Consider the following 23,957-nt stretch of genomic DNA (forward strand, 5'->3'; position numbering starts at 1 on the left):
TGTTTATACTTGCTATCCCCTCTCATTTTCTCTGGAACCTACCCTAGCCGCACCCTCACCACTCCATGGATGCATTTCACCAGTGCCAAATTCACAGATCAAGTCTCAGTCCTAATCGTCCTTGACTGACAGCATTTCCTCCCTCCTGGCTATGTGAATCACTTGGCTTCCAGGGACCCACTCTCTCTCAGCTCTCTTCCTGCCTCACTGATTGTTCTTTCTTAGTCTCCTTTGCTAGCTTCTTTCTGACTTCCAAAAGTTGAAATGCTCTCATACTACTTCTTACCATGTGGTACTCTATTTCTGATGATCCTGTTCAATCTCAGCCTTTAAATACTACCTAAATACTGAGAAATTTCCAAATTTAAATCTCCAGCCCAGACTAAGAGTTCTAAGCTCCAGGTTCACATATGCTGCAGCCTTCATTATATTCTCCAATTAGATGACTAAGAAGTAAATCAAACTTACAAATAACAAACTAAGGTATTGGTTCTCACTGCAATGATCGGCTCTTCCCTTCATTTTTCTACTTCAGTAAATGGTACCTCTATACTTCTACATGTTGAGGCCGAAAATCTTGACAGGATACTTAACACCTCCTTCTTTCATCCCCCACATCCAAATTTACCAGCCAATCTTCTTAGCTTTTCCTTTAAAATAAATCTAGGACCTGTCTAGTCTCCAAAGTGCATTTTTTAAATTTACATTACTCCCAAAAGCAAAAGCCATTATTCCTTGAGTTCAAACATGGCTGAAGTGAGTTACCATGTACTTACCTATTACTCTTTCTACTATCTGATACTGTTTATTCAACTCTGAAGCCAGCTCCTGTTGGCAATTGAAATATTCTACATCTTCAGGAGAAACTTTCCCTAACCTGGATGGCAGACAGACAGAAAAAGTACACATAAACTGAAGTTTGGGGATCCACACACAATACATCAAAGCAAAAGTCAAAGGTGGAAAAGAAAACCTATTTTTTACTCACATCTGCCCCTTGAGTAATCTTTACTAGTAATTAGGCCAGAGATTTTACAAAAAAAAAAAAAAAAACACTTTTAGAAAACACTGAAAACCTTACACTCATAGAAGGATATACCAGTTACCTGCCTCTCTGATGTGTCCTGTTTAAAAAGAGACCTAAAAATAACTATTTTATGTGATAGATTCATGTGACAAATTCACACATCTAAACAGATCAGGCAAATAAAACTATGCCTTTTCTCATATATGTATGGGTTTTAGGATTGATTAAACACGACTTTTGGAAAACTAGTTATTCTTAGTACCAAAACTTTTCAGATGATAACAGCAGCAACTTAACATTAGAATTATTGTATTTCAGAGGACTTCAAATTTCTAACTGCTTTACAAGCCTACCTCACCATCTAAGGGGTACATATTTTCAGTTTTGAGTCAAAGGAAAAACATGTAATTTACTAAAGTAGCACATTTTGCACAGTAATAAAACCAGAATTACTGTCCACATTCCACACACAAAAATAGGCTGATCACACCACACAGACAGGTATATCTTCAGGCTGAACTTGATACCATTATTACCCAGTTTAGGTTTGTGTGTGGTATAGCTCCACATATTTCCCATATACAACACCCAGACATTCAAGGCTGTAAGTAAACTAAACACATGAGGACTATCACAGTTTTAGTTACTTAATCATCTCCTTCACATCATTTCTGCAAATTGTATAAAACCAGAATTAGTTTTAATTGTATCATAACCCAGAGAGTTCCAGAATATTCTTTACATCTAAGCCATCCCAGCCTAACTACAGGAAAATAACAAGGTGCTTAAGAGAATAAGCTCTGGATTCAGGGTGTCAGAATTCAAATTCTGAGTCCACCCACAGAATTGCTGTGTGCCATATTCTCCCCATCTATAAAACGGGTAATAACAGTACAAATCTCATGCATTTATTGTGAAAATTAAAGAATGTGTGAATAATGCTCCATAAGCTAGTTAACTCCAGAAACTTGGTAATCATATATAAAAATATAGTATCTTCTGGTCACAATCTTATAAAATAGAATTGTAAATGGCTCCATGTTTAGATGATCAAAGCAAAATCTGAGATTCTACATAGCTGTGATCTCCATGCATTATTTTAAAACCTCCCCTTCCCTCAGGCTGCAAATATATTTCTTTAATCCATGATGGAAAATGTACCATTGTTTGATTTCATCCTCTTTTTTCTTGAAGTTCTCTAGCTTTTTTAGGCCCTTCACTTTCTGTTGCTGTAAGGATTCTTCACTCTCCCATGTGCTGTGGATGTAAGACCAACCCTTCCACTTGATGAGGTACTGGATTTCACCTTCATCCTTTTCAGTGTCAAAGTCACCACTAGGGTCTCCATTAGCTTCAATCGCATATACAGTAGTAGAAGCTCCAGTGGCTGCAAAAGGATTAAGTACACTTGAAAGAGAGTATATTACACTAGATATTAAAAAGCTTCCCAAGAAAGCAATTCTCTAAAGACTCCCTTTTTGGATGAAGCATCAAAATAGTCCAACCTGAAATAAGTACAAATTCACAAACAGCACAGGATGGACTCAATCACAAATTTCAAGTATTTTAAAAATGTAAACCCAATTTTTACATATTCCAAATTTTGCAGGTGAAATCAAAGAAATCCCTTATCCAAAAACAATAAAGACAGAGTAGTAACATCCTTTTGTTTTGGTCCCTTACTAACTCGTAAAACAAATCCCTCTCTCCAAGACTAAGGATAGAACATCGAAATATCTTCCTCCAACCTCCCCTACTCGAAGTCCCCTGTTAACTCTCTTAACCTCAATAGAAGACAGAATGAAGGAAAAAAAAAAACAAAAACGCCAAAAGAAAAAGCATTTTGGTATTTCCTTTACGAAAATTTAACGCAACTTAGTTATGAGATATCTAAATTAGGTATTTAAAAATCGTTGATAGTACCAAAATATTTATTTAACCAGTTTGGTATTTTCACAAGGAGATTAAGAAACAAATAACCAAAGATGGATTTGCTTAATGTGAATTAACAGGTATCTCTGCTATATCACTGCTTTATAAAACATTGACACTTATCTATACTAGCTTAATTTAAAATCTTAAAGACATAGTAGACACATTCCTTTGTCCTCAGCTCTGAAACACTGGGTCAGAAAGACTTCTACATATCATAACAAATACAGCAGTAGACTAAAATTCATCACATCAGAGCTAAAATACCTAAAATCTGAGCCTTACTGAGCATATATAAAATGCAATTTGCTCCCCAAATACACATACCTCCTTTCTTTCCCAGTCTTGAATCTAAGACTTTTTCAATAGTTTCACTATTATCCTGCTGTTCATCAACTCCTTCTCCAGTCATTTCAATGAGATCATCTGAGTCAGTCTCAAAGTCATCATCTTCTTTGTAACTGCAAGAGGAATAATGCTGAATAAATGAGAAATGATCTCTTCAGAATTAAACTGCCACACATAAGTATCACTAGAATATGAAACCATACCCTTTTGGTTCCAAAAACATGTTGTTTTATAGATCTGCCATTTGGTAGGTTCAAAGCTTGTTTTTTTTCCTAAAGAGCTGATGCATGCTCCTAAGCAACTGTAGGAAGTCTAACTCATATTTGAAAATAAAAATGCTATATTTATACTAATTTGTGTAAGCAAGATAAAGAAAACTATAAGGACATTTCTATTTTTTTCATTTTTTAGTATCAGATTATTATGCAAACAAGCAGACTACCACAAAAGAAGAAAAAGCATAATGGAAGAAAAAATGTGCTACTATTTAATCAGGCAAAAAGAGAAGCAATATTTCTAAAATTAAAAATTTCAACCCTGTTTGTTGTCTCCCAGTAACAAGAATATGAAATTTAAGTATTCCCAAACTGTTGGAAGCTTCAACACAAGTACTTGATGGTTTACAAAACGAAAAGGAAAAACACTGGCTAGGCATGGAGGCTCACACCTGTAATCCCAGCACTTTGGGAGGCTGAAGAAGGTGGATCACGAGGTCAGGAGTTAGAGACCAGCCTGGCCAAGATGGTGAAATCCCATATTTACTAAAAATACAAAAATTAGCCGCCACAGCAGGCGCCTGTAATCCCAGCTACTCCGGAGGCTGAGGGAGGAGAATCACTTGAATCTGGGAGGTGGAGGTTGCAGTGATCCGATATCGTGCCATTGTACTCTAGCCTAGGCAACAGAGCAAAACTGTCTCAAAAAATATATATATACACATATATAACTCTCTCTCTCTATATATATATATATGTAACTTCCCATTTAACAACAAATGATTGAGTCACAAGAAAGAAAAACAATCCTGGATGTAGTACAGTTATAGTAAGAAAAAGTGCTAGGCTATATACTAGCATACTCAAAGCCTAGACCTAGCTTTGGAATTATTAACTGGATACACTGAATAAGTTATGAATGTCTCTAGGATTCATTTTCACCATCTCTAAGAAGAATAAAAGAAATCTGTAAAATCTAAAAACAAAAATACTTGATTTCTATAAAGTAAACTACTAGTGTTTGCATATATCTGTTCCTTTATTTCATTTTTTTTTTTTCTTTTTCTTTTTGAGACAGAATCTAGCTTTTTCGCCTAGGCTGGAGTGCAGTGGCATGATCTCAGTTCACTGCAACCTCCATCTCCCAGGATTCTCCCACCTCAGCCTCCCAAGTAGCTGGGAATGCAGGTGCATGCTGCCGCCACACTTGGCTTTTACTTACTTTTTGTAAAGACAGGGTCTCACCCTGTTGTCCAGGCTGATCTCAAACTCCTGGGCTCAAGCAATCTGCTTGCCTCGGCCTCCCAAATTGTTGGAATTACAGGCATGAGCCACTGTGTCTGGCCTATTTCACTAATAATAATTCCTATTAATGCTTCATATCCTATTAGTACTTGATAAAATTAGATTCAAGTAGCAACACATTAAGTTGAACCTCAGAAAAATGTCTGTGACTCAAAAGAGCAATTCAGAAGTAGAAATATAATCCAAATATCTTTAATGAAAAAAAAGTTACGAAATGAAGATAATGTCACTAAGTCACCACTGGACAGGAGGTGAACTTGTGGTGGTTCTTTAACAGGAACGAAGGCTTCAAATGAGCTATTGCTACTCTTTTCATATTCCCCTTGGCTCAATACCATTCTTTTTGCAAGAAAGCTAACCAGATTTCTGAAAACAACTTCAGGACATAGGTTGTTATTTTTATCTATTAAGTGCACAACCCCGAACTTATGAGAACCAAACTCTAACCAACTACTTTATCACATTGCACCAGTGAAACATTCTGGGGCACAACTTACCTAACATTTTTAGCCGCTCTTCGACGAGTCTGCCTTTTGGGAGCTTCGTCGTCATCATCATCCTCATCAGAAGAATCTTGCTTTTTTCTCTTTCCACGCTGAGTCTTAGGCTGCTTTTTAACACGAGGTTTGGGCACTGTTCTAAAATGAGAAGAGAAACAAATAGCTAAGTCTTCACTCTATCATTTGGTGTCTACTTTATATTACAGTATTTCCCAGAGCAGTGGTTCATACATCAGAATGTAACATTTCATTTGGGGAATGTTAAACATGTATATTCTTGGGCCCTACTCCCTGAAATTCTAATTCACTAGAAATTTGGATTTTCAACAGGAGGGTCATTCTTTCTAATGCTGATAATCCTTAATCATTTATGGGAAAGAATGTGAATATTTCACAAATGTTCATCAGGATGACCTGATATAAAAACACATACACAGCATTTTGTTCATGGTAGTATCTCTTTGGCAGGCAAATTGGAAATAGCTATCAAACTATTTTACTTGTAGGAATTAACAGTTTTACTTGTAGGAATTAATCCTACTGATATACACCTAAACAGGCATAATAAAGTATGCACTATAGCATTATTTGCAATAACAAAACATTAAGAAAACTCTAAATATTCTTCAACTAGGAACTAAACAGTACCATGTACTCATTAAAAAAAAGAGTTTTCTGTATACTAATACGAAAGGATTTCCAGGATAAAGAAACCTACAGAACAAGAAGCAGAGGATGCTATTATCTGTGTGAAGAAAGCAACGCATAAGAAGTAACTATACATGAAGACTACCTAAGAGACTGTGTGCCCTGTCACAGAATTAACTTCGACAGACCAGGGAGATGGCCAGGACTGAAAGCCACAGTCTAGAAGCTCACATAAGGAAATCCCCAAATATTCCATCAGTGATAAAAAGGTGAAAGAAGTAAGAGAGGGAGAGAAATGAAAACTCATGATCACATTTATTATCTCTTTCTCTCATACCTCCCATACCTTTCTCATAACCAAACCTAGACAGACGATAAAGGACATAATAAATAATGAGTAAAATTCTAAAAGACAGAACTGGTGTGACATTTCAGTCTTGAAGCTTACATTGAGATAAAATAAGATAAAATTCAGTTGACAAATTCCCCTGCTGGGGTTGGGGGTAAGCACAATGTCCTAGGTCAGAGGTTAGCAAACTTTTTCTGTAAATGGCCAGAGTAAATACTTTAGGCTCTGCCAGTCAAGAGGCAAAATGGGGCAAAACGTCCTCAACGTAATGAAAGAAAATAAATTTTCACAAACTTTTTATAAAATTCAAAATGAAATAATCAAGTACATTTACTGCTATATATCTACCAATGAGAACAGAATTGTTTTTGAGGGGATAACATTTCACTTAATTGGAGTTCAAATTTAGTGCTCTCTATCCTTAAACTGTAAATTAGAAATGTTCACCTATAGGCCGGGCGTGGTGGCTCAAGCCTGTAATCCCAGCACTTTGGGAGGCCAAGACGGGCGGATCACGAGGTCAGGAGATCGAGACCATCCTGGCTAACCCGGTGAAACCCCGTCTCTACTAAAAAATACAAAAAACTAGCCGGGCGAGGTGGCGGGTGCCTGTAGTCCTAGCTACTTGGGAGGCTGAGGCAGGAGAATGGAGTAAACCCGGGAGGCGGAGCTTGCAGTGAGCTGAGATCCGGCCACTGCATTCCAGCCTGGGCGACAGAGCGAGACTCTGTCTCAAAAAAAAAAAAAAAGAAAAAAGAAATGTTCACCTATAAAAACTATTCTTACCTCATAGGCCATATAAAAATAGGTGCTAGATTAAATTTGGCCCAAAGGGCATAGTTTGCTGAGCCCATTCTAAGCAATACTATAAGAAGGTAATTTTTCTTGGGGCCTGTCTGTCTTCTGACTCCCTTTTCCTGTCATCACTATCTTAGGCTGCCATCTGTCTTATCGAAAATTAGCATAATTTGCTGCTATTTCAGCCTACCTCCTTCTCTACACAATCAGATTCTTTGTTTAATGTTATATAGATTTTATGAACAAGGTAATAAACCACTCAAGTATGCTTTAAGCCAGGCAAACAGTGTTTTAAACAATTTGTTCTCCCAAAAAGAGACTGTACCCTGGCCACACATATAAGGAGTTTTACTAAAAGCAGAAGACACGTTTGCCCCATGATAGCTAGTCTGTGAAGAAAGAATCAGTAAGACCTGCAGTGTAGGCTGGCTGAAAGTGAACCACAGACATCTAAAACCCAGAATCAAAACACAGTGTATCTCATTAAAGCTCTCATTCTAGCACGACATCATCCTTCCCAATCTATGGCAGATTAAGCTCATCCAGAAGTAGAGATTTTAAGCAAACAGTGCACCTTCTGGGCACAGGTCTTCTGGCTTTTACTTTCTTTTGCTCTGGCTCACTCTCTGCACTGGTGCCTTGCTCCTGTTCATCTTCTGAGGGTTCCCGTTTCCATTTTTCTCTGCGATCAAAGCAAAACAAAATAATTATTTTCTAAAAGAATCCTTCAAGATAAATGATCCAACAAAACCAATTTCAATGTTACTATCCAAAGGGCAGAACATGCATATTTTAGATATGCTAAAAGAGATTCTAGCTCCGTTTAAACTTGAATTGTGATCCTTCCTGGACTACGTAATATCTATTCCTATTTTATCTCCAGTAACAAAAATAAATAAAAATGGATATATATGTATTTTTTTTTAATTTACTGCTATTACTGACAAGACTGAAACCACAACATGCACAAGATCAGTGGTTCCAAAACTTTAGAATGTATCAGAACCACCTAAAGGGCTTGTTAAAAAAGATTTCTGGGCCAAGTGAGATGGTTCATGCCTGTAATCCTAGCACTTTGGGAGGCCAAGGCGGGAGGATCACTTGAGTCCAGGAGTTCGAGACCAATCTGAGCAACACAAGACACCTCTCTACAAAAATTAAAGTTAAAATTTTAAAATTGAGACAGGCCTGATGGAATATGTCTACAGTCCTAGTTACTAAGGAGGCTAAGGAGGCAGAAGGATCACTTGAACCCAGGAGTTTGAGGTTGCAGTGAGCTGTGATTTTGCCACTGTACTCCAGCCTAGGTGATAAAAGCGAAACCCTGCCCCCATTTGCCCCTCCCCCACAAAAAAAATTTCTGGGCCTTAGAGTTTCTGATGCGGTAGGTCTCAGGTGAGGCCTAAAAAATATGAATTTCAACAAATTCAAATAATGTTGGTACCGGGTAGAAACTCTGAGAACCACTATACTGGATATTGTAAGTCTTTAGAATACATTTAAGGAAACAGTCCCTAAAATTATTTTTCAACAATAAACCTATCATATAACTAATCTGTTCAGCTACAGATGTAGTTTTTATTAATTATTAGATACAGTAGATGTTCCTTTGCTCCTTGAGATCTTAGAAGGCTTGAAAGAGCCATAACCTACGGGTGTCCTACTATCCCAAACAGTTTTAGTTTACTTGAAAATCAAACAAGATATTGCAGGGACCTCACTCATTTCTCACCTGCAGGGAAGAGGAAAGAAACGTATATGTGCTGCCGAAGCGAGCTGAACTAGACCCAGGTGTCAAACTGCGGTAAATTTTTATCAATGAAGTGGAAGCATGTGTTTAATTGTTTTGGGAATTTTTATCAAGTATCTTCAGAGAAGATTATTTCCTGCTTTATCTTCAAAAACTGGAAAGGAAGGGTCAAAGAAAAGACAGTAGCTGGCCAGGTGTGATGGCTCACGCCTGTAATCCCAACACTTTGGGAGGCTGAGGCGGGCAGATCACCTGAGGTTGGGGGTTCGAGACCAGCCCGACCAACATGGAGAAATGCCGTCTCTAGTAAAAATACAAAAATTAGCCGGGCATGGTGGCATATGCCTGTAATCCCAGCTACTCAGGAGGCTGAGGCAGAAGACTTGCCAGGCGGAGGTTGCAGTGAGCCGAGATCACGCCCTTGCACTCTAGCCTGGGCAACAAGCGAAACTCTGTCTCAAAGAAAAGAAAAGACAGTAGCTTATGTTCATGGCAAGCATCTCTCATCACACTCCAGTTCCAAAGAAAAATTCCAGTGTTTTCTACATTGGGTACTGCATCGTCTGAAATCAGCACATTCTGTGGAGGAAGGAGTCCTGCTTTGTTGCATCTATCTTAGGATTTAATGTTGGTAAATGTGTCACTCTAGCATTTGTACAAGGCTCCCTAAGACTCCTGCAGCAGTTGACCAAGCCCAAGGACATAATTGAATCTGGAGAGTCCTAGGGCCTTGTTTTGAAAAAGACTTGAAATACACATCGGAAGAAAGGCATACAAATAAATGTTCACTTGTCTCTGCTGTGGAAAAAAAAAAAAAAAAAAAAAGAAAAAAGAAACGTAAACAGCTGCTGGGCATGAAATACCTAGGAAAAAAACTGACAGGCAAGTGCCTGAGGTTTCTCTGTAAATAAAACAATACCAATTTGTCTATGGGTCACTTTATAGGGAATGAGGTCATACTAAAGACAATAGCTACAGAACTGCAAAGTCAAATCAATATTCTTCATGGGAGAACAGGTCAAAGTAACAGTGAAAGCTTACTAAAAGGAGGTGGCTAATCTGCAGATTGAGAACCTTCCTAAAAGCTACAACAGTCACCCTATACCTGAATTGGTAGAGACCTTGGGGGAAAAAACAACAATTCAGGCCTTCCATGGACAGTCAGTGGAGCGCTTTTATGAATATTACTCAACTTCTACTAGCACTGCGTGTTTTCATATGCATTTCTCCAGCAGATGGCTCCTTGTACACCAAGACTTTTTGTTCCGACCTTGTACCAGAGATTAGCCAAAGTCAGGCAAATGGAGATGTTTCTTTGTTAGGATAAAAAAAAAAAATTAATTAAAGAATGCACAATCAATCAGTCAGACAGGTAGGGGTGCTACTGGTAAGACAGAAAGGCCTGTTAGTATTGCCTAATATCCTTAAGTCTCTTTAAAACAAAGACCTTCGTATATACACTCTGGACACTGGTCTAATTCTGCTTCCCTGGAGCATAGTACAATAAATGTTTGCTAAGAATCCAAGGAATATAAGGTGATCACCAGGAAGGAAGAAAGGAAGATGTTTATAGTAAGTGGGAGACCAGCACATGAGTCTGCAGTCTCCCTTAGACTAAGTCCACAACAGTTTACCCATCAGAGGGTGCTTACACAGTCACACTGGAGACAAGTAGAAGCATGCTTGAAAGAATATGAACAGCTATTCCTTCAGATAAGAAAGATCCACAGTCACCAATAAATTCTAATTACCGTATCTCCCCCAGGAATTGAGAACCTAAACCAGGGCTACCAATGAGGTCCACTTCTACAAGTATGGGAGACAGCAAACAGAGAATTGATGCGTTGAGGCTAGAGTTTTCCAGTTAGATTACAGATTTAGACTTATGAACAATCGGGAGACTTAGAATCTCCCAATATAAGAATGCAAAAAAAAAAAAACTTAGCAAATCAACTAGTCTAAAGCTCTCCTCCCAGAGAAGAAAACTGAAGTGTAGTGAGGAAATGAGTTGCTTGGCCATATCACCAACCCTTAGCCCTGCTACTCTCAATCATAACTCACTGAGGACCAAAGAAGCAGAAAACATTAAAGCCAGGCTTACACATCCTAGGAGTATCTGAAAAACTCAGCGTTTAAAAGGCCTAAGTGTGTGTGTATGTATATTTGAAACTGGTTGGATTCTTTCAAGTTTCCTTTTAATTTACAAGAACAAGAAAAAAGATAGTAAGGACCAGCAATACTAAGTCACTGTGAAGAATGGGTGAAGTGAAAAAAGTGACTGAGCAGGTTACAAAGAAATTACTTCCCATCCCTACAGATGTATACGGCTCTCCCACATGTGAAACTGCTGTCCTCTCCTACATTACTGGCCTCTTATAAAATACAAATCTTATCAAGACTCCACCACTAAGCCATACATTGTAAGTCAGGCTACAATAAAGGATAGTTTAAGATACGAGATCGTGAGCAAAAAAATGTGACTTGGAACCAACCCAAATGTCCATCAATGATAGATTGGATTAAGAAAATGTGGCACATATACACCATGGAATACTATGCAGCCGTAAAAAAGGATGAGTTCATGTCCTTTGTAGGGACATGGATGAAGCTGGAAACCATCATTCTCAGCAAACTATCACAAGGACAAAAAACCAAACACCACATGTTCTCACTCATAGGTGGAAATTGAACAATGAGAACACTTGGACACAGGAAGGGGAACATCACACACCGGGGCCTGTCGTGGGGTGGTGGGAGGGGGAGGGATAGCATTAGGAGATACACCTAATGTAAATGACGAGTTAACGGGTGCAGCACACCAACATGGCACGTGTATACATATGTAACGAACCTGCACGTTGTGCACATGTACCCTACAACTTCAAGTATAATAATAAAAAAAAAGAATACAGACACACACACACACACAAATGTGTACCAAAGGAAACATAATATCCAGCTTAAAAGGCCATTAACAGAATCCCCTAGATATCGTAAAAACACAAAATTCAACTAAATTTTTCCCAAAATTTTGAGAATTGGGGAGAAAAATACCAAGATTTAGCCAAAAGGCCGCAAGGCAATGTAAACAGACATGGAAAAAGTCAAAATGCAACTTAAATGTATGTAATTTTCTTCCTTTATTGGAAAAAGGTGGTTGGCTAGACACAAATCCTAAGATAGACAAATCAACTCTAATCAACTATAAAGTAGGAAATGAACAAAAGCTACTTTTAAATATAATGAGCCAGAACTTTGACCAAGAGTTGGTAAGGTTTGCTATTAACTGTCTGTAAAAAAGAAAACTCCTTTTTCCTCCACTTAGAAGACATCTGGAAAAGAGGGAAGTAGCTACTTTTGTTTCTTCAATCTTCAGTAGATTTCCCCAAGAAAGGATGCCTTTCATAAAAATTCCAATGATCATAGGAAATCTGACGCTAACAGTGATTCCCTTCCACTGTGTTACAGATACGTGACAATCTCCAATTCAAAACACTGGAAAAGGGCCAGGCACAGGGGCTCAAGCCTGTAATCCCAGCACTTTGGAAGACCATGGTGGGAGGATGGCTTGAACCAAGGAGTTCAAGACCAGCCTGGACATCAGAGTGAGACCCAGTCTTTACAAAAAATTAACAAATTAGCCTTGTGTGGTGGTATGCGCCTACTAGTCCCAACTACTCAGGAGATTAAGGTGGGAGAATCACTTGAGCCCAGGAGGTCAAAGCTGCAGGGAGCTGTGAATGTGCCACTGCACTGCACTCCCACCTAGTAAGAATAAAATGCTGTCTCAAAAACAACAACAAAACAAAACCACCAGGACCAGGAGTCAACAAAAATCTTATACAACATTGAGCAAATTTGGGTAACATTAACAGGTAATGCACGAAAAAGAGTTCAATCAAAACAGCATGAGTTGGTTAAATAAAATTAAATGTTTTGTTTGTATGACTCTAAGTCAGAGATACAATCTCAAGATACTCACAGGGGCCAGATGAGAACAAAATGGAGAAGTCTTGGTCCGTCACTGTTACATGAGCCAGCATTACCAAATTTTCTCAAAAGAAGCTAAAAACACAGATTGTTATGCACCGTCTCTCAATTAAACGATGCCAACTATTTTTTTAACATTTTAAATATTGTGCAGGTACATTGTGCCATATAACTTCTTCCAAGCTTTAAAAATATGAATACAGCTGGATATGGTGGTACATGCCTGTAGTCCCAACTACTGGGGAGACTGAAGCAAGAGGATCACTTGAGCCCAGTAGTTCAAGGTTGCAGTGAGCTATGACTACACATCTGCACCAATAGAGTAAGACCCTGTCTCTTTAATTGGAAAAAAAAAAAAAAAAAGGGCTGGGTGCAGTGGCTCACCTTGTAATCCCAGCACTTAGGGAGGCCGAGGCAGGTGGATCACCTGAGGTCAGGAGTTCAAGACCAGCCTGGCCAACATGGTAAAACCCTATCTCTACTAAAAATACAAAAATCAGCTGGGCACAGTGGTGCATGCCTGTAATCCTAGCTACTCAGGAGGCTGAGGCAGGAGAATCACTTGAGTACAGGAGGCAGAGGTTGCAGTGAGCTGAGATTGTGCCACTGCACTCCAGCCTGGGCGACAGAGTGAAAGTCCATCCCAAAACAAAAAAACCTAATACACATCATGACGGGGTAACTGGTCTCTTTATAATTCTCCAAAGAACACAGCCCCTTGCAAGACGGCATTCTTCAAAAACATCAATGTCCTAAAAGCAAAAGAAGGCTGTGAAAGTGCTCCCAATTAAAGAAACCAGACATGTCCTTTGCAAGGTCATGGATGAAGCTGGAAACCATCATTCTCAGCAAACTATCGCACGAACAGAAAACCAAACACCGCATGCTCTCACTCATAGGTGGGAATTGAACAATGAGAACAGTTGGACACGGGGTGGGGAACATCACACACCGGGGCCTGTCGTGGGGTAGGAGGAGCAGGGAAGGATAGCATTAGGAGATATACCTAATGTAAATGACGAGTTAATGGGTGCAGCACACCAACATGGCACATGTATACATATGTAGCAAACCTGGACTCCGTGTATATGCACCCTAGAACTTAAAAGTATAATAATAATTAAAAAAAAAAAAAAAGAAGAGACCAGACATGCAACTAATTGCAGTAACTGACCCTAAACTAAATCCTGTAGTGGAGATGGAAAAATATTATGAAAGACTTTACTGGGTTAACTGACAAAACTGGAATATGAATTAGACAAAAGTGTATCAGTAACCGGGTACAGTTGCTCGAGCCTGCAATCCCAGCACTTTGGGAGGCCAAGGCAGGCTGATCACAAGGTCAAGAGATCGAGACCACCCTGGCCGACATGGTGAAACCCTATCTCTATGAAAAATACAAAAAATTAGCTGGACGTGGTGGCACATGCCTATAGTCCCAGCTACTCGGGAGGCTGAGGCAGGAGAATGGCATGAACCCAGGAGGCAGAGGTTGCAGTGAGCTGAGATCACGCCACTGTACTCCAGCCTGGCGACAGAGCCAGACTCTGTCTCAAAAAAAAAAAAAAAAGTACATCAGCAATGTTTTAAACCTAAGTTGAAACTGTACTGTACTGTGCTTATAAAAGAGAATTTTCTTACTTTTAAGAAATATACCTTACATATTTAAGGGAAAGGGGTAGAAGGTAAAATTCTATGAATTTTAGTCTCAAATAGTTAATAAAAAACATTATGTGTGTATATATACAAACATACACAGGCTGGGTGCAGTGGCTCACGTCTGCTAATCTCAACACTTTGGGAGAGCAAGGTCAGAGGACAACTTGAGGCCAGGACTTTGAGACTAGCCAGGGCAACACAGTGAGACCTCTATGTCTACAAAAATACAAAAATCAGGCATGGTGGCCCACGCCTGTTGTACCAGCTACTTGGGAGGCTGAAGTAGAAGGATCACTTAAGCTCAGGAGATTGAGGCTGCAGAGAGCCAAGACTGCACCACTGCACTCAGCCTAGGCGACAGAGCAAGACCCTCTCTCTTAAATAAATAGCACCCACAACAATAAAGCAAATGAAGCAAAAATTAAGCAAAAAAAAAAAATCTGGGTAAAGTATATAAGGTGTCCTTTGTACTGCACTTTCATTCTTGCAACTTTCCTAAAGTTTGGATTTTTTTTTTTTTTTTTTTTGAGACGGAGTCTCGCTCTGTCGCCCAGGCTGGAGTGCAGTGGCCAGATCTCAGCTCACTGCAAGCTCCGCCTCCGAGGTTTATGCCATTCTCCTGCCTCAGCCTCCTGAGTAGCTGGGACTATAGGCGCCCGCTACCTCGCCCGGCTAGTTTTTTGTATTTTTTTTTTAGTAGAGACAGGGTTTCACCGTGTTCGCCAGGATGGTCTCGATCTCCTGACCTCGTGATCCGCCCGTCTCGGCCTCCCAAAGTGCTGGGATTACAGGCTTGAGCCACCACGCCCGGCCTGGAATTAATTTTTTTAAACCAATTTTACAAAATTGTCCCTTCTTAAAAACTCTAAAATGTGTGAATAAAATCTGAAAGGTTTCAGAAAAGCGTTTCTTTGTGCCAATATTTCAAACCTTTCACTCTCTCAGTGAGTCTCTCTCAATTCTGAAATGCATGGGCCCACACATTAGGTTATGTTACACTTGCTCAGCTTGGATCACAGAAGCCTCCTAAAGTGCTGTGCCTTGCAACTTGAGTGTTAGCAGCTACAAGACCTCCTCTAATTAATCTTTCAGGAATCTCAACTGGTGACTCAGGGGAAGAGCTCTCTGTAAATCCACAATACTCACCAGCTGGCCAGAGAATAGCAGAAAGGAAGACTAGCCCAGTGTTCAAACACACGAACATGAGGGGAACTTCCTACCTCAGCCCAAGGCAGTTCCTATGGAAGAGCCCTAGGGTAGCGAAGCAGTATGAGAAAGAAGACAGATCCCACTCTGCAAGGAACTAAGAAGTTCTACTCAGGAAAAGAAAGGTCCATACATGCTACTGAAGGTTGCCAACTTTGGGGAATTCTTAAGACTGTTAAGTGGTGGGGCACAGTGGCTCACACCTGTAATCCCAGGAGACCAAGGCTGGAGGACTGTTTGAGCTCAGGAGTTTGAAACCAGCCTGAGAAACATAGCTGAGACCCCATCTCTACAATAAATTTTTAAAAACTTAGCTGGGCATGATAGCACATGCCTGTAGTCCCAGTTACTCGGGTGGCTTAGGTGGGTCAATTAAGTCCAGGAGGCCAAGGGTGCAGTGAGCTGAGATCAAGCCACTGCACTCCAGCCTGAGCAACAGAGTGAGACCCTGTCTCCAAAAAAGGCTGACAAGAATATGAGCCAGTAACCAGAGTAAGTGCAATGTATTATACAGTGACTGAAAAAAACGCTGGCTTCTGCACACACAAATAAGGCCATTAAAATAGGAAGTCAAGAATTCAAGCACAGCACCATTTAACTTGCAGTCAAGAGACCAAAGGAATGTAGCCAGATAGTGAAGTAATGATTACATGTGTGGATTTCCCAGGGTGTAATCAAGGTGGACATTTCAGGAAAGATACTCAAAAGGCCATGAGACCAGTAAGCAGATAATAGTCTCCCAACCAGACCATGAGACTGGGATAGAACAAAAGCCTTCTAAGATGACAAGTGCAGTTTGCTTACAGTTACCATTTCTCCAAAACACAAATGAAAACTGAATGCACTCTAGCAGGGCAATATTAAGTACTTGACTTTTCGGTAAGGCTCTGTAATACCCTACATTTATTTAATGTCACAAAATCTTAGCATAGTTTCTAATAATCCTGTTGGGGAGATAGTATTACTTTTTTTTGGAGATGAGGAAATGGGTTTTAAAATCTCAAATGACTTGCCTTAGGCCACTTACTAAAGATTAATAATATTTTCCAACACAGAATATGTACCTAGAGCTCTTAATAGAAGCCATGGACAGTTGTTTAACATGAGAACCCCTGAACTCGTATACAAAGTTTTGAATACCTACATTTTCGAGAGAAGCTATAGAACTCAGATTGTCAACAGGATTCACACCCTCTCCAAAAAATGACTTTAAAAATTATTTCTCAAAAAAAATCAAATAATTTCATCATATAAATAAGAACTTTTTAAATTAAAACATAATGAACATATAAATCTATGTTATAAAGAAACTTCACATTAGGTCCACAATTAAATTTTTCTGGCTTATGAACCACAATATTAAAATTATACAGAAACAACAACATGTAATTTCTTACCAAAATGGATGTTCAGCCAATATAATTCTGCCATAAAAATGGCAAATCTACATTTGTTCCTTGCTTACTACAATACCAAATACCTCTGGTACTTGTTATTTATACATATTTGTCTGAAAAAAATCAATGGGCTAATTGGGTTAATCCGATGGAAGAAGCTGAGATTGATCCCAAACAACAGCCCAAGTATACGTGGACTCCTTCCATGTGTTAAACTGAGAATTCTGGGTTTCCAATGCTGCTGCTGCTATTGCAACAGGTCAGGGTAGATAGTCACCCAAGCTAGTAAGAGAGACGGAAGCAGACTAAAGGACCTGGAGTAGACTAAAGACACAATGAAGGCAGTCCTAGAAATGCTGACAAGTTTGAAACTACTAGATTGAATAATTTCCCCCATGAAAGACTTACTGTTTTTTCAGCTGCCTCTGGCCTCTTCTTTTTGGGCTCCCACTCTCAGACCCGCTACTTGCCTTCAGTGTGTGAGGGGGGAAAAATGATTACAGACTTTAATTCACAGTTCTTAGGGACAACACTATCTCCTGGATCAACAATCTACTCAATATACCATTATTCAATATGAGCTTTTAGACAGAAAGAAACCTAAGCACTTGCTTGGTAGAACTCCCTCTTCTTTTGATTTGAAAATTAATATCTTTCTGCTATTACTGACTTATCTCTAAAGTCAGGAAATATTTATCTCAGCTTGACTTTTAGAACAGCAATATCCAATAACTTTCTGTAACGACGTAAATGTCCCATATCTACAATGTCCAATACAGTACCCGTCAGCCACATGTGACTACTGAGCACTTAAAATGTGACTAATGTGACTGAGAAATGGAATTTTTAACTAATGTGAATTTTAAAAGCCACATGTGAGTAGTGGGGACCATACTGGATACTGCAGATTTAGAATATCAAATAAAAATGCCACAACATTTAGTCAGTGTGCCTTAAAGGCACAAACTACTGAAGTATTCATTTTAGACTTATTTAAGAGTATGTTCACTCACGAGCCAACAGTGCTCTGCTAACAGCACTAGACCAAGGAAAGTTTACAGTCACAGACATTTCAATAGCTCTTTCTCTCCAAAATTAGGGAAAATAGCAAACTACTCCTATTGCTGTTAATCTTGTACCCTACAGAGAATGTGTTAATTAATACATAAAAGAGGAAAAGATTTCTACAACTGTGTGATTGGTTTCAACAAACATGGCTCAGTAACCTAGTGCTAGACACTATGGGAAACAAAAGCAAAGGCAAACCAGCTCAGAGATCACTCAAAATAAAACCACAAATGTAATGCAGATGTTAGGATAAATTAGATTTTTAAGGTACATTTATTTAAAAACCTACACCCAACTCACTGACCTGTGGCTATCAATATTTAACTTTCATCAGAAGTTCGTTATATAGCTAAGACTAGCAAAGTCTTCCTAAGAAAGCAGAAAGGGGACATTTCATTGAGACAAAAGAATCTCTCCTTCAGGATCTAGTCTATAAATCTAATTCAGAATAAGAATCCACAAAAACATCACACAAAATGAGAAAGGTGAAAGAAGTCTGATTCTATAGACAACCAAGCCTGGTATAGAATACCAATTTTAAAATCACCAATCTATTCAATCTCTCACAATTAAGTATGTTTGAAACTCACTATATCTCACACTAAAAATGAGCAAGGAAACCAAATTTAATAAGTTAAATAAAAGTAGATACATTAATTAAGCACTCCCTCCTCTTTCAAGAATAAATCCAAAACTATTTCTATTGCTGTTTGTTTACCAAACAAGTTACCCATTTAATAAAAATCTAGGAGACTTAGAAAGTTAGGGGCTTAAAAAAGTAAACTTCTCGCTATATAATCAATTTTCATTATGAGAAACAACCTAAAAAATAAATAATTTTGAGGTCAATTCTGTATAATACTCTACTAAAAAAATCACTATTAAATATCTTTCTGGTTAGATTCTTTAATTTGATTATTAACTTCTTGCCTTACTGTATCTGTTCATAGATAGCTCATATTAGAGTCACTTAACCCCCATGCCTGAAGTTCAGTCTTTTTAATGGTAATACATACCATTAGTCAGAAAGAATGAAGATAGGGAGTTTAAATGCATGCCCTTAAAACATTTTTTCCTTACCTCTTCCTTAATATTAAATCGTGATGGTTCTTGTCTGCTTCGATTTGACCGCCTGACCCCATAAACATCAGGATATTCTTCCCACATCTGTAAAATTAAGAGACCACACATTAATCTTTTTTCTTGACCCCCATTATTATTATCAAACATTTATTGCAATGGAAAAGAATTCAAGTAACCAAATATCAAAAGGGTTGTTTTGCTAGTTTTATTTATTTTGAAAATAGGCATATTATTCTAGGAAATATTAGTTTAACAATGTCTTCATTACTTAATAGCTATAAATCTACATGGTATACCGCTTACCCATCATTAAAATATAAACATACAGCTGAATAATACGGCAAAGTGAGACAGCAGCTGCTTCCACTAAAGACAAAGTATTTACTGATAAATTTTAAATTCCCTACTGCTTTGAGTTTCAGTCTTGACTGCACTAACCCACCTGTGAAACTGAAAATACAAGAAGCAAAGCCCCCATTAAGTCTAATTATTTAATTAGAATCAGTAATTTTTATTTTTCTTTACGTTCCTCAGTCATGTAACATCCCAGATAAATGCAGATGAGGCATTGCTAACACTTAGCTAGAAGTTCTCAGAATGAGAACCACTGCCACCCTTTCTCTAATATATCTATTTTTATTCTGTAGCAGTAATTAGTCCTTTGCCTTTAAGACCTGATTTTTGTAGACCTGTAACAACCTTTAAGATCTGCAACAATCCTCACCAGTGATTTAAAAAATTTAAAGGACAGATTAGTTGAGGAGAAAAATCATTTTCACTTTCTTACCCGGAGATAACTACTACTAAGTATATTCTGTATTCTTTTAACAGAATCACATAGCAGCAAAAGGAATTTGAATGGATTGCGGAACACTGACATGAAAAGGTATAACAGAAATTAAGCAAGTAGTAAAAGCCGAGATGAGAAATATGGGTTATCAAATCACAGGTGACAGCTAACATCATGAGAATATTTGGAAAAGTAAGGCTCAGAACATGCACAAAAGAAGTCACTAACTGAGACTTGTGAAATGTTTGCATTTAAAAGGGTAGGGCCAGGCATGTAATCCCAGCACCCTGGGAGGTCTAGACGGAAGGATGACTTGAGTCCAGGAGCTCAGGACCTGCCTGGGCTACATAGGGAGATTCTGTCTCTACAAAAAATTTTTAAAATTAGCGAGGTGTGTCAGTACGTGCCTGTAGTCCCAGCTACTTGGGAGGCTGAGGTGGGAGGATCACTTGAACCCAGGAGATCGAGGCTGCAGTGAGCTGTGATTGACCACTGTACTCCAGCCTGGGTGACAGAGCAAGACCCTGTCCCATCTTTATGAAAAATGATCCAAATGTCACTAAGAAAGGACATTATCAACAATGACTTTAACAACAACAACAACAACATAAAAATGATGAAGTAAGCTGAAGAAAATCAAGGCTTCAAAAGAAAAGAATATGGCCCAGGAATAGGCATTTTACAACTAGAATCCAATGTAATCAAGTAATCCCAAGTCCACAGATTCTATAATGGCCTTAGCATCACCTTGGAGTTAAAGGACAAAAGGTCCAACCAGAAGGAGTTAGGAATAACCAAGTGGTGGGAAATACAGGAAGAGGCAGTAAACATAAAACACTCTGAAAAAATCTGGCAGAGAAAGGAAGGAGGGAAAGAGCGCTTTACTCTAGCCTGTCTACCCAGGCCCACCCCTGGACCTCTGCTAGAGCTATGAAAGTTTTACTCAACATGGGTTTTCATGGAGCCCTTATTAACCGGGAGGGCTAAATCCTTTCAGTGTTACTACATCAACCAGTTTTATCACTCCAAGACATCAGACAGGCATTCTAGCTCAACTACTGTGACTTTATTACAGCATATATTGTAATATTTACATCCTAAAATTATCTTGTGCTCTTATTTGCCCTTTTGAGAGCTGATATCTAAGTCAACTCTTCCATGAAAAATCTACCATGTGGAGTTACTCACTACTGAGTACTCTTACATGAGTAATAAGCTTTTGGAGGAGGGCAGGGAGCTAACATGTGAAAAGCATGTGTACACAGAAAACCAAGAGCCTTCCTTAGAAGTTCTCATTTTAGGATAATGATTATCAAAGGCATACTCCAATCATTCTGACTGGCTTGTAGGTCCATCCAATCTGTAACTACACATTATTAACTTTGGAACTGCTCACTTTAAACTTAAAAGTATATTTTAAGCTGGGTGTGGCAGCTCAGGTCCATAATCCCAGCACTTTGGGAGGCCGAGGCAGGTGGATCACCTGAGGTCAGAAGTTCAAGACCAGACTGGCCAACATGGTGAAACCCAGTCTCTGCTAAAAATACAAAAATTAGCCAGGCGTGGTGGCGGACACCTGTAATCTCAACTACTTGGGTGGCTGAGGCAGGAAATCACTTGAACCTGGGAGGCGGAGGTTGCAGTGAGCCAAGATCGTGCCACTGTACTCCAGGCTGGGCAATAGAGCAAGATTCTGTCTCAAAAATAAATAAATAAAGTTAAAAACCAAGCATATAAAAATTTGTCTCTCCTCCCTATAATTGGATGGTTCAGATAATTTATTTTCCTTAATAGAGCAGAAAGAAGTCTTCATTTGTATCCTCAGATATCCTACCATATATTACTAGAAAAAATGGCTGTAGGTTTCATTATCAAGATACACTAATGAGTTTTCATAAGCAATAAAGGTCTGCTAGCTTGTCCTAGGCTAGCAACACATTTGTACTGTAGGGCAAAGTAGATACCTTCTTCACATCAGCTATCCGTTCCTTCTTAGAGGCTGGCTTCTCTTTGGCTTCTGGGAGGACTGGCTGGGATTTAGAACCTGCTGATTCGCTCTCAGATTCCGACTGACTCTCAGAAGATTCAGAACTGCTATTCGACTCGCTGCCATGTCCACTTCCTGGATCACTTCCCTGCTCACTTTCCGACTGACTGCCTGAGTCTGAACCCGAAGCTTCTTCAGAGGCTGAGTGACTTATTTTGAGAGAGAGAGAGAGAGATTTAAAAATATTTAAGAACTGCCACACGAATCTGCTTTTTAAAAAAAAAAAATTCTCACAGTAAAACATTTACAGATAGTAATGCTGATAATATAAGACCAAAATCTTCAAATTCACATTTATACTTTTACATTCCAAGTAATATTATTGCTACCATTCTCAAAATCCCCAATAGCTACCATTTCCTGAATGTTTACATGATGCTACAGAGCAGATGATTTCTATGGACAAACTCTTGACAGAAACTCTGAACATGGATATTACTGTCCCCTTCATTCAAATGAGGCTGAACTGAGGCTCTTAAGTATTTAACTCTCACACCTAGTTAACATAGTATGATTTGAAACCAGATAGATATGAATCCACTAAGTCTTATCTATTAAGTATCATTCCCCTCTCAACAAGAAAAAAACAAAACACAGAACAATACCAAACCAAGCAGGCTGGGCATGGCGGCTCATGCCTGTAATCCCAGCACTTTGGGAGGCCAAGGCAGGCAGATCAGAGGTCAGGAGATCCAGAGCATCCTGGACCACATGGTGAAACCCTGTCTTACTGAAAACACAAAAATTAGCTGGCTGTGGCTGCACACACCTGTAGTCTCAGCTACTCGGGAGACTGAGGCAGGAGGATTGCTTGAACCCAGGAGGCAAAGGACACAGTGAGCCAAGATCGCGCCACTATACTCCAGCCTAGAGACAGAGACTTGGTCTCCAAAAAAAAAAAAAAAAAACCAACCAAGCTGGACACAGTGGCTCACACCTATAATCCCAACACTTTGGGAAGCCTAGGCAGGAAGATTGCTTGAGCCCAGGAGTTCGAGATCAGCCTGGACAATATGCAAACCCCATCTCTTCAAGAAAATGTTTAAATTAGCTGGGCATGATGGTGCGTGCCTGTGGTCCCAGCTACTCAGAAGACTCAGGTGGGAGGATCATTTGAGCCTAGGAAGTCAAGGCTGCAGTGAGCCATGATTTGCCACTGTACTCCAGCCTGGGTGTCACAGTGAGACTCTGTCTCCAAAAAACAAAACAAAACAAAACAAAAACAAAGCATCTTACCCAAAGAGGAAGAACGCAAACTGGTTGCAATTATCCAATCAGCGGTTCTCACTAATAGGAGCAAATGAGATTCACCTGGGGTGGTTTGTAAAAATTTATACACATTAACCTCAATCCAGAGGCCTTGCCTTATAATCTGCAGTGAGATCCAGAAGTGGTAGACTTAACAGAAACAAGTAAACAAAAAGGGCGCTCTGATGCTAATGAGAACACCCAACCTAATAAAGACTGCTATCGGCCTCCACACATCTCCCTTCCTTTCTTCATTCCAAACATCCCGTAGGGAGCAGCAATCTAAGCAGGTAGATGACATCTAAAGGAACAAACCAGAAACCACAGAGACTGAGGGGTGATAGAGTATCAACCTCAAGCACAGAGAAAGCAATATCCTCATCTTCCTCTAATGGTGAAAAAGCAACTGAGGGGTATGCTGGTAGAGGGGAAGATACTCTGAAGCAAAAAGACCTCAAATGGATGGACTCTACACCAAGAGGTGGACTGTCCACTCTACTCTTCTGCTTGAAAACTACCTATCTTTGCTCTGAGGGGGGCAAGGAAAAACCCAGAACCTACAGTAACATTAACAGAAAAGTCCCTGAGTTCAGAAGC

General features: G+C 39.2%; 1 protein-coding gene across 4 annotated transcripts in view; it reads right to left on the reverse strand.

The window, feature by feature from the left end:
* CHD2 (chromodomain helicase DNA binding protein 2) overlaps positions 1–23,957 on the reverse strand; it is a 143,283-nt gene that overhangs the window by 83,756 nt on the left and 35,570 nt on the right. For all 4 annotated transcript variants that reach the window (XM_073012983.1, XM_007990490.3, XM_073012982.1 and 1 more), the window contains 8 exons: positions 22,030–22,261; positions 19,273–19,359; positions 17,533–17,594; positions 7,697–7,804; positions 5,325–5,465; positions 3,287–3,420; positions 2,189–2,414; positions 777–877 (listed from right to left, as the gene is read on the reverse strand). In XM_073012983.1, the coding sequence (XP_072869084.1) occupies positions 777–877; positions 2,189–2,414; positions 3,287–3,420; positions 5,325–5,465; positions 7,697–7,804; positions 17,533–17,594; positions 19,273–19,359 (859 nt within the window). In that variant the 5' untranslated portion in view covers positions 22,030–22,261. The remainder of the gene's footprint in view (positions 1–776; positions 878–2,188; positions 2,415–3,286; positions 3,421–5,324; positions 5,466–7,696; positions 7,805–17,532; positions 17,595–19,272; positions 19,360–22,029; positions 22,262–23,957) is intronic.

This window comes from Chlorocebus sabaeus, chromosome 29, assembly GCF_047675955.1.
Source record: "Chlorocebus sabaeus isolate Y175 chromosome 29, mChlSab1.0.hap1, whole genome shotgun sequence".
NCBI lineage: Eukaryota > Metazoa > Chordata > Mammalia > Primates > Cercopithecidae > Chlorocebus > Chlorocebus sabaeus.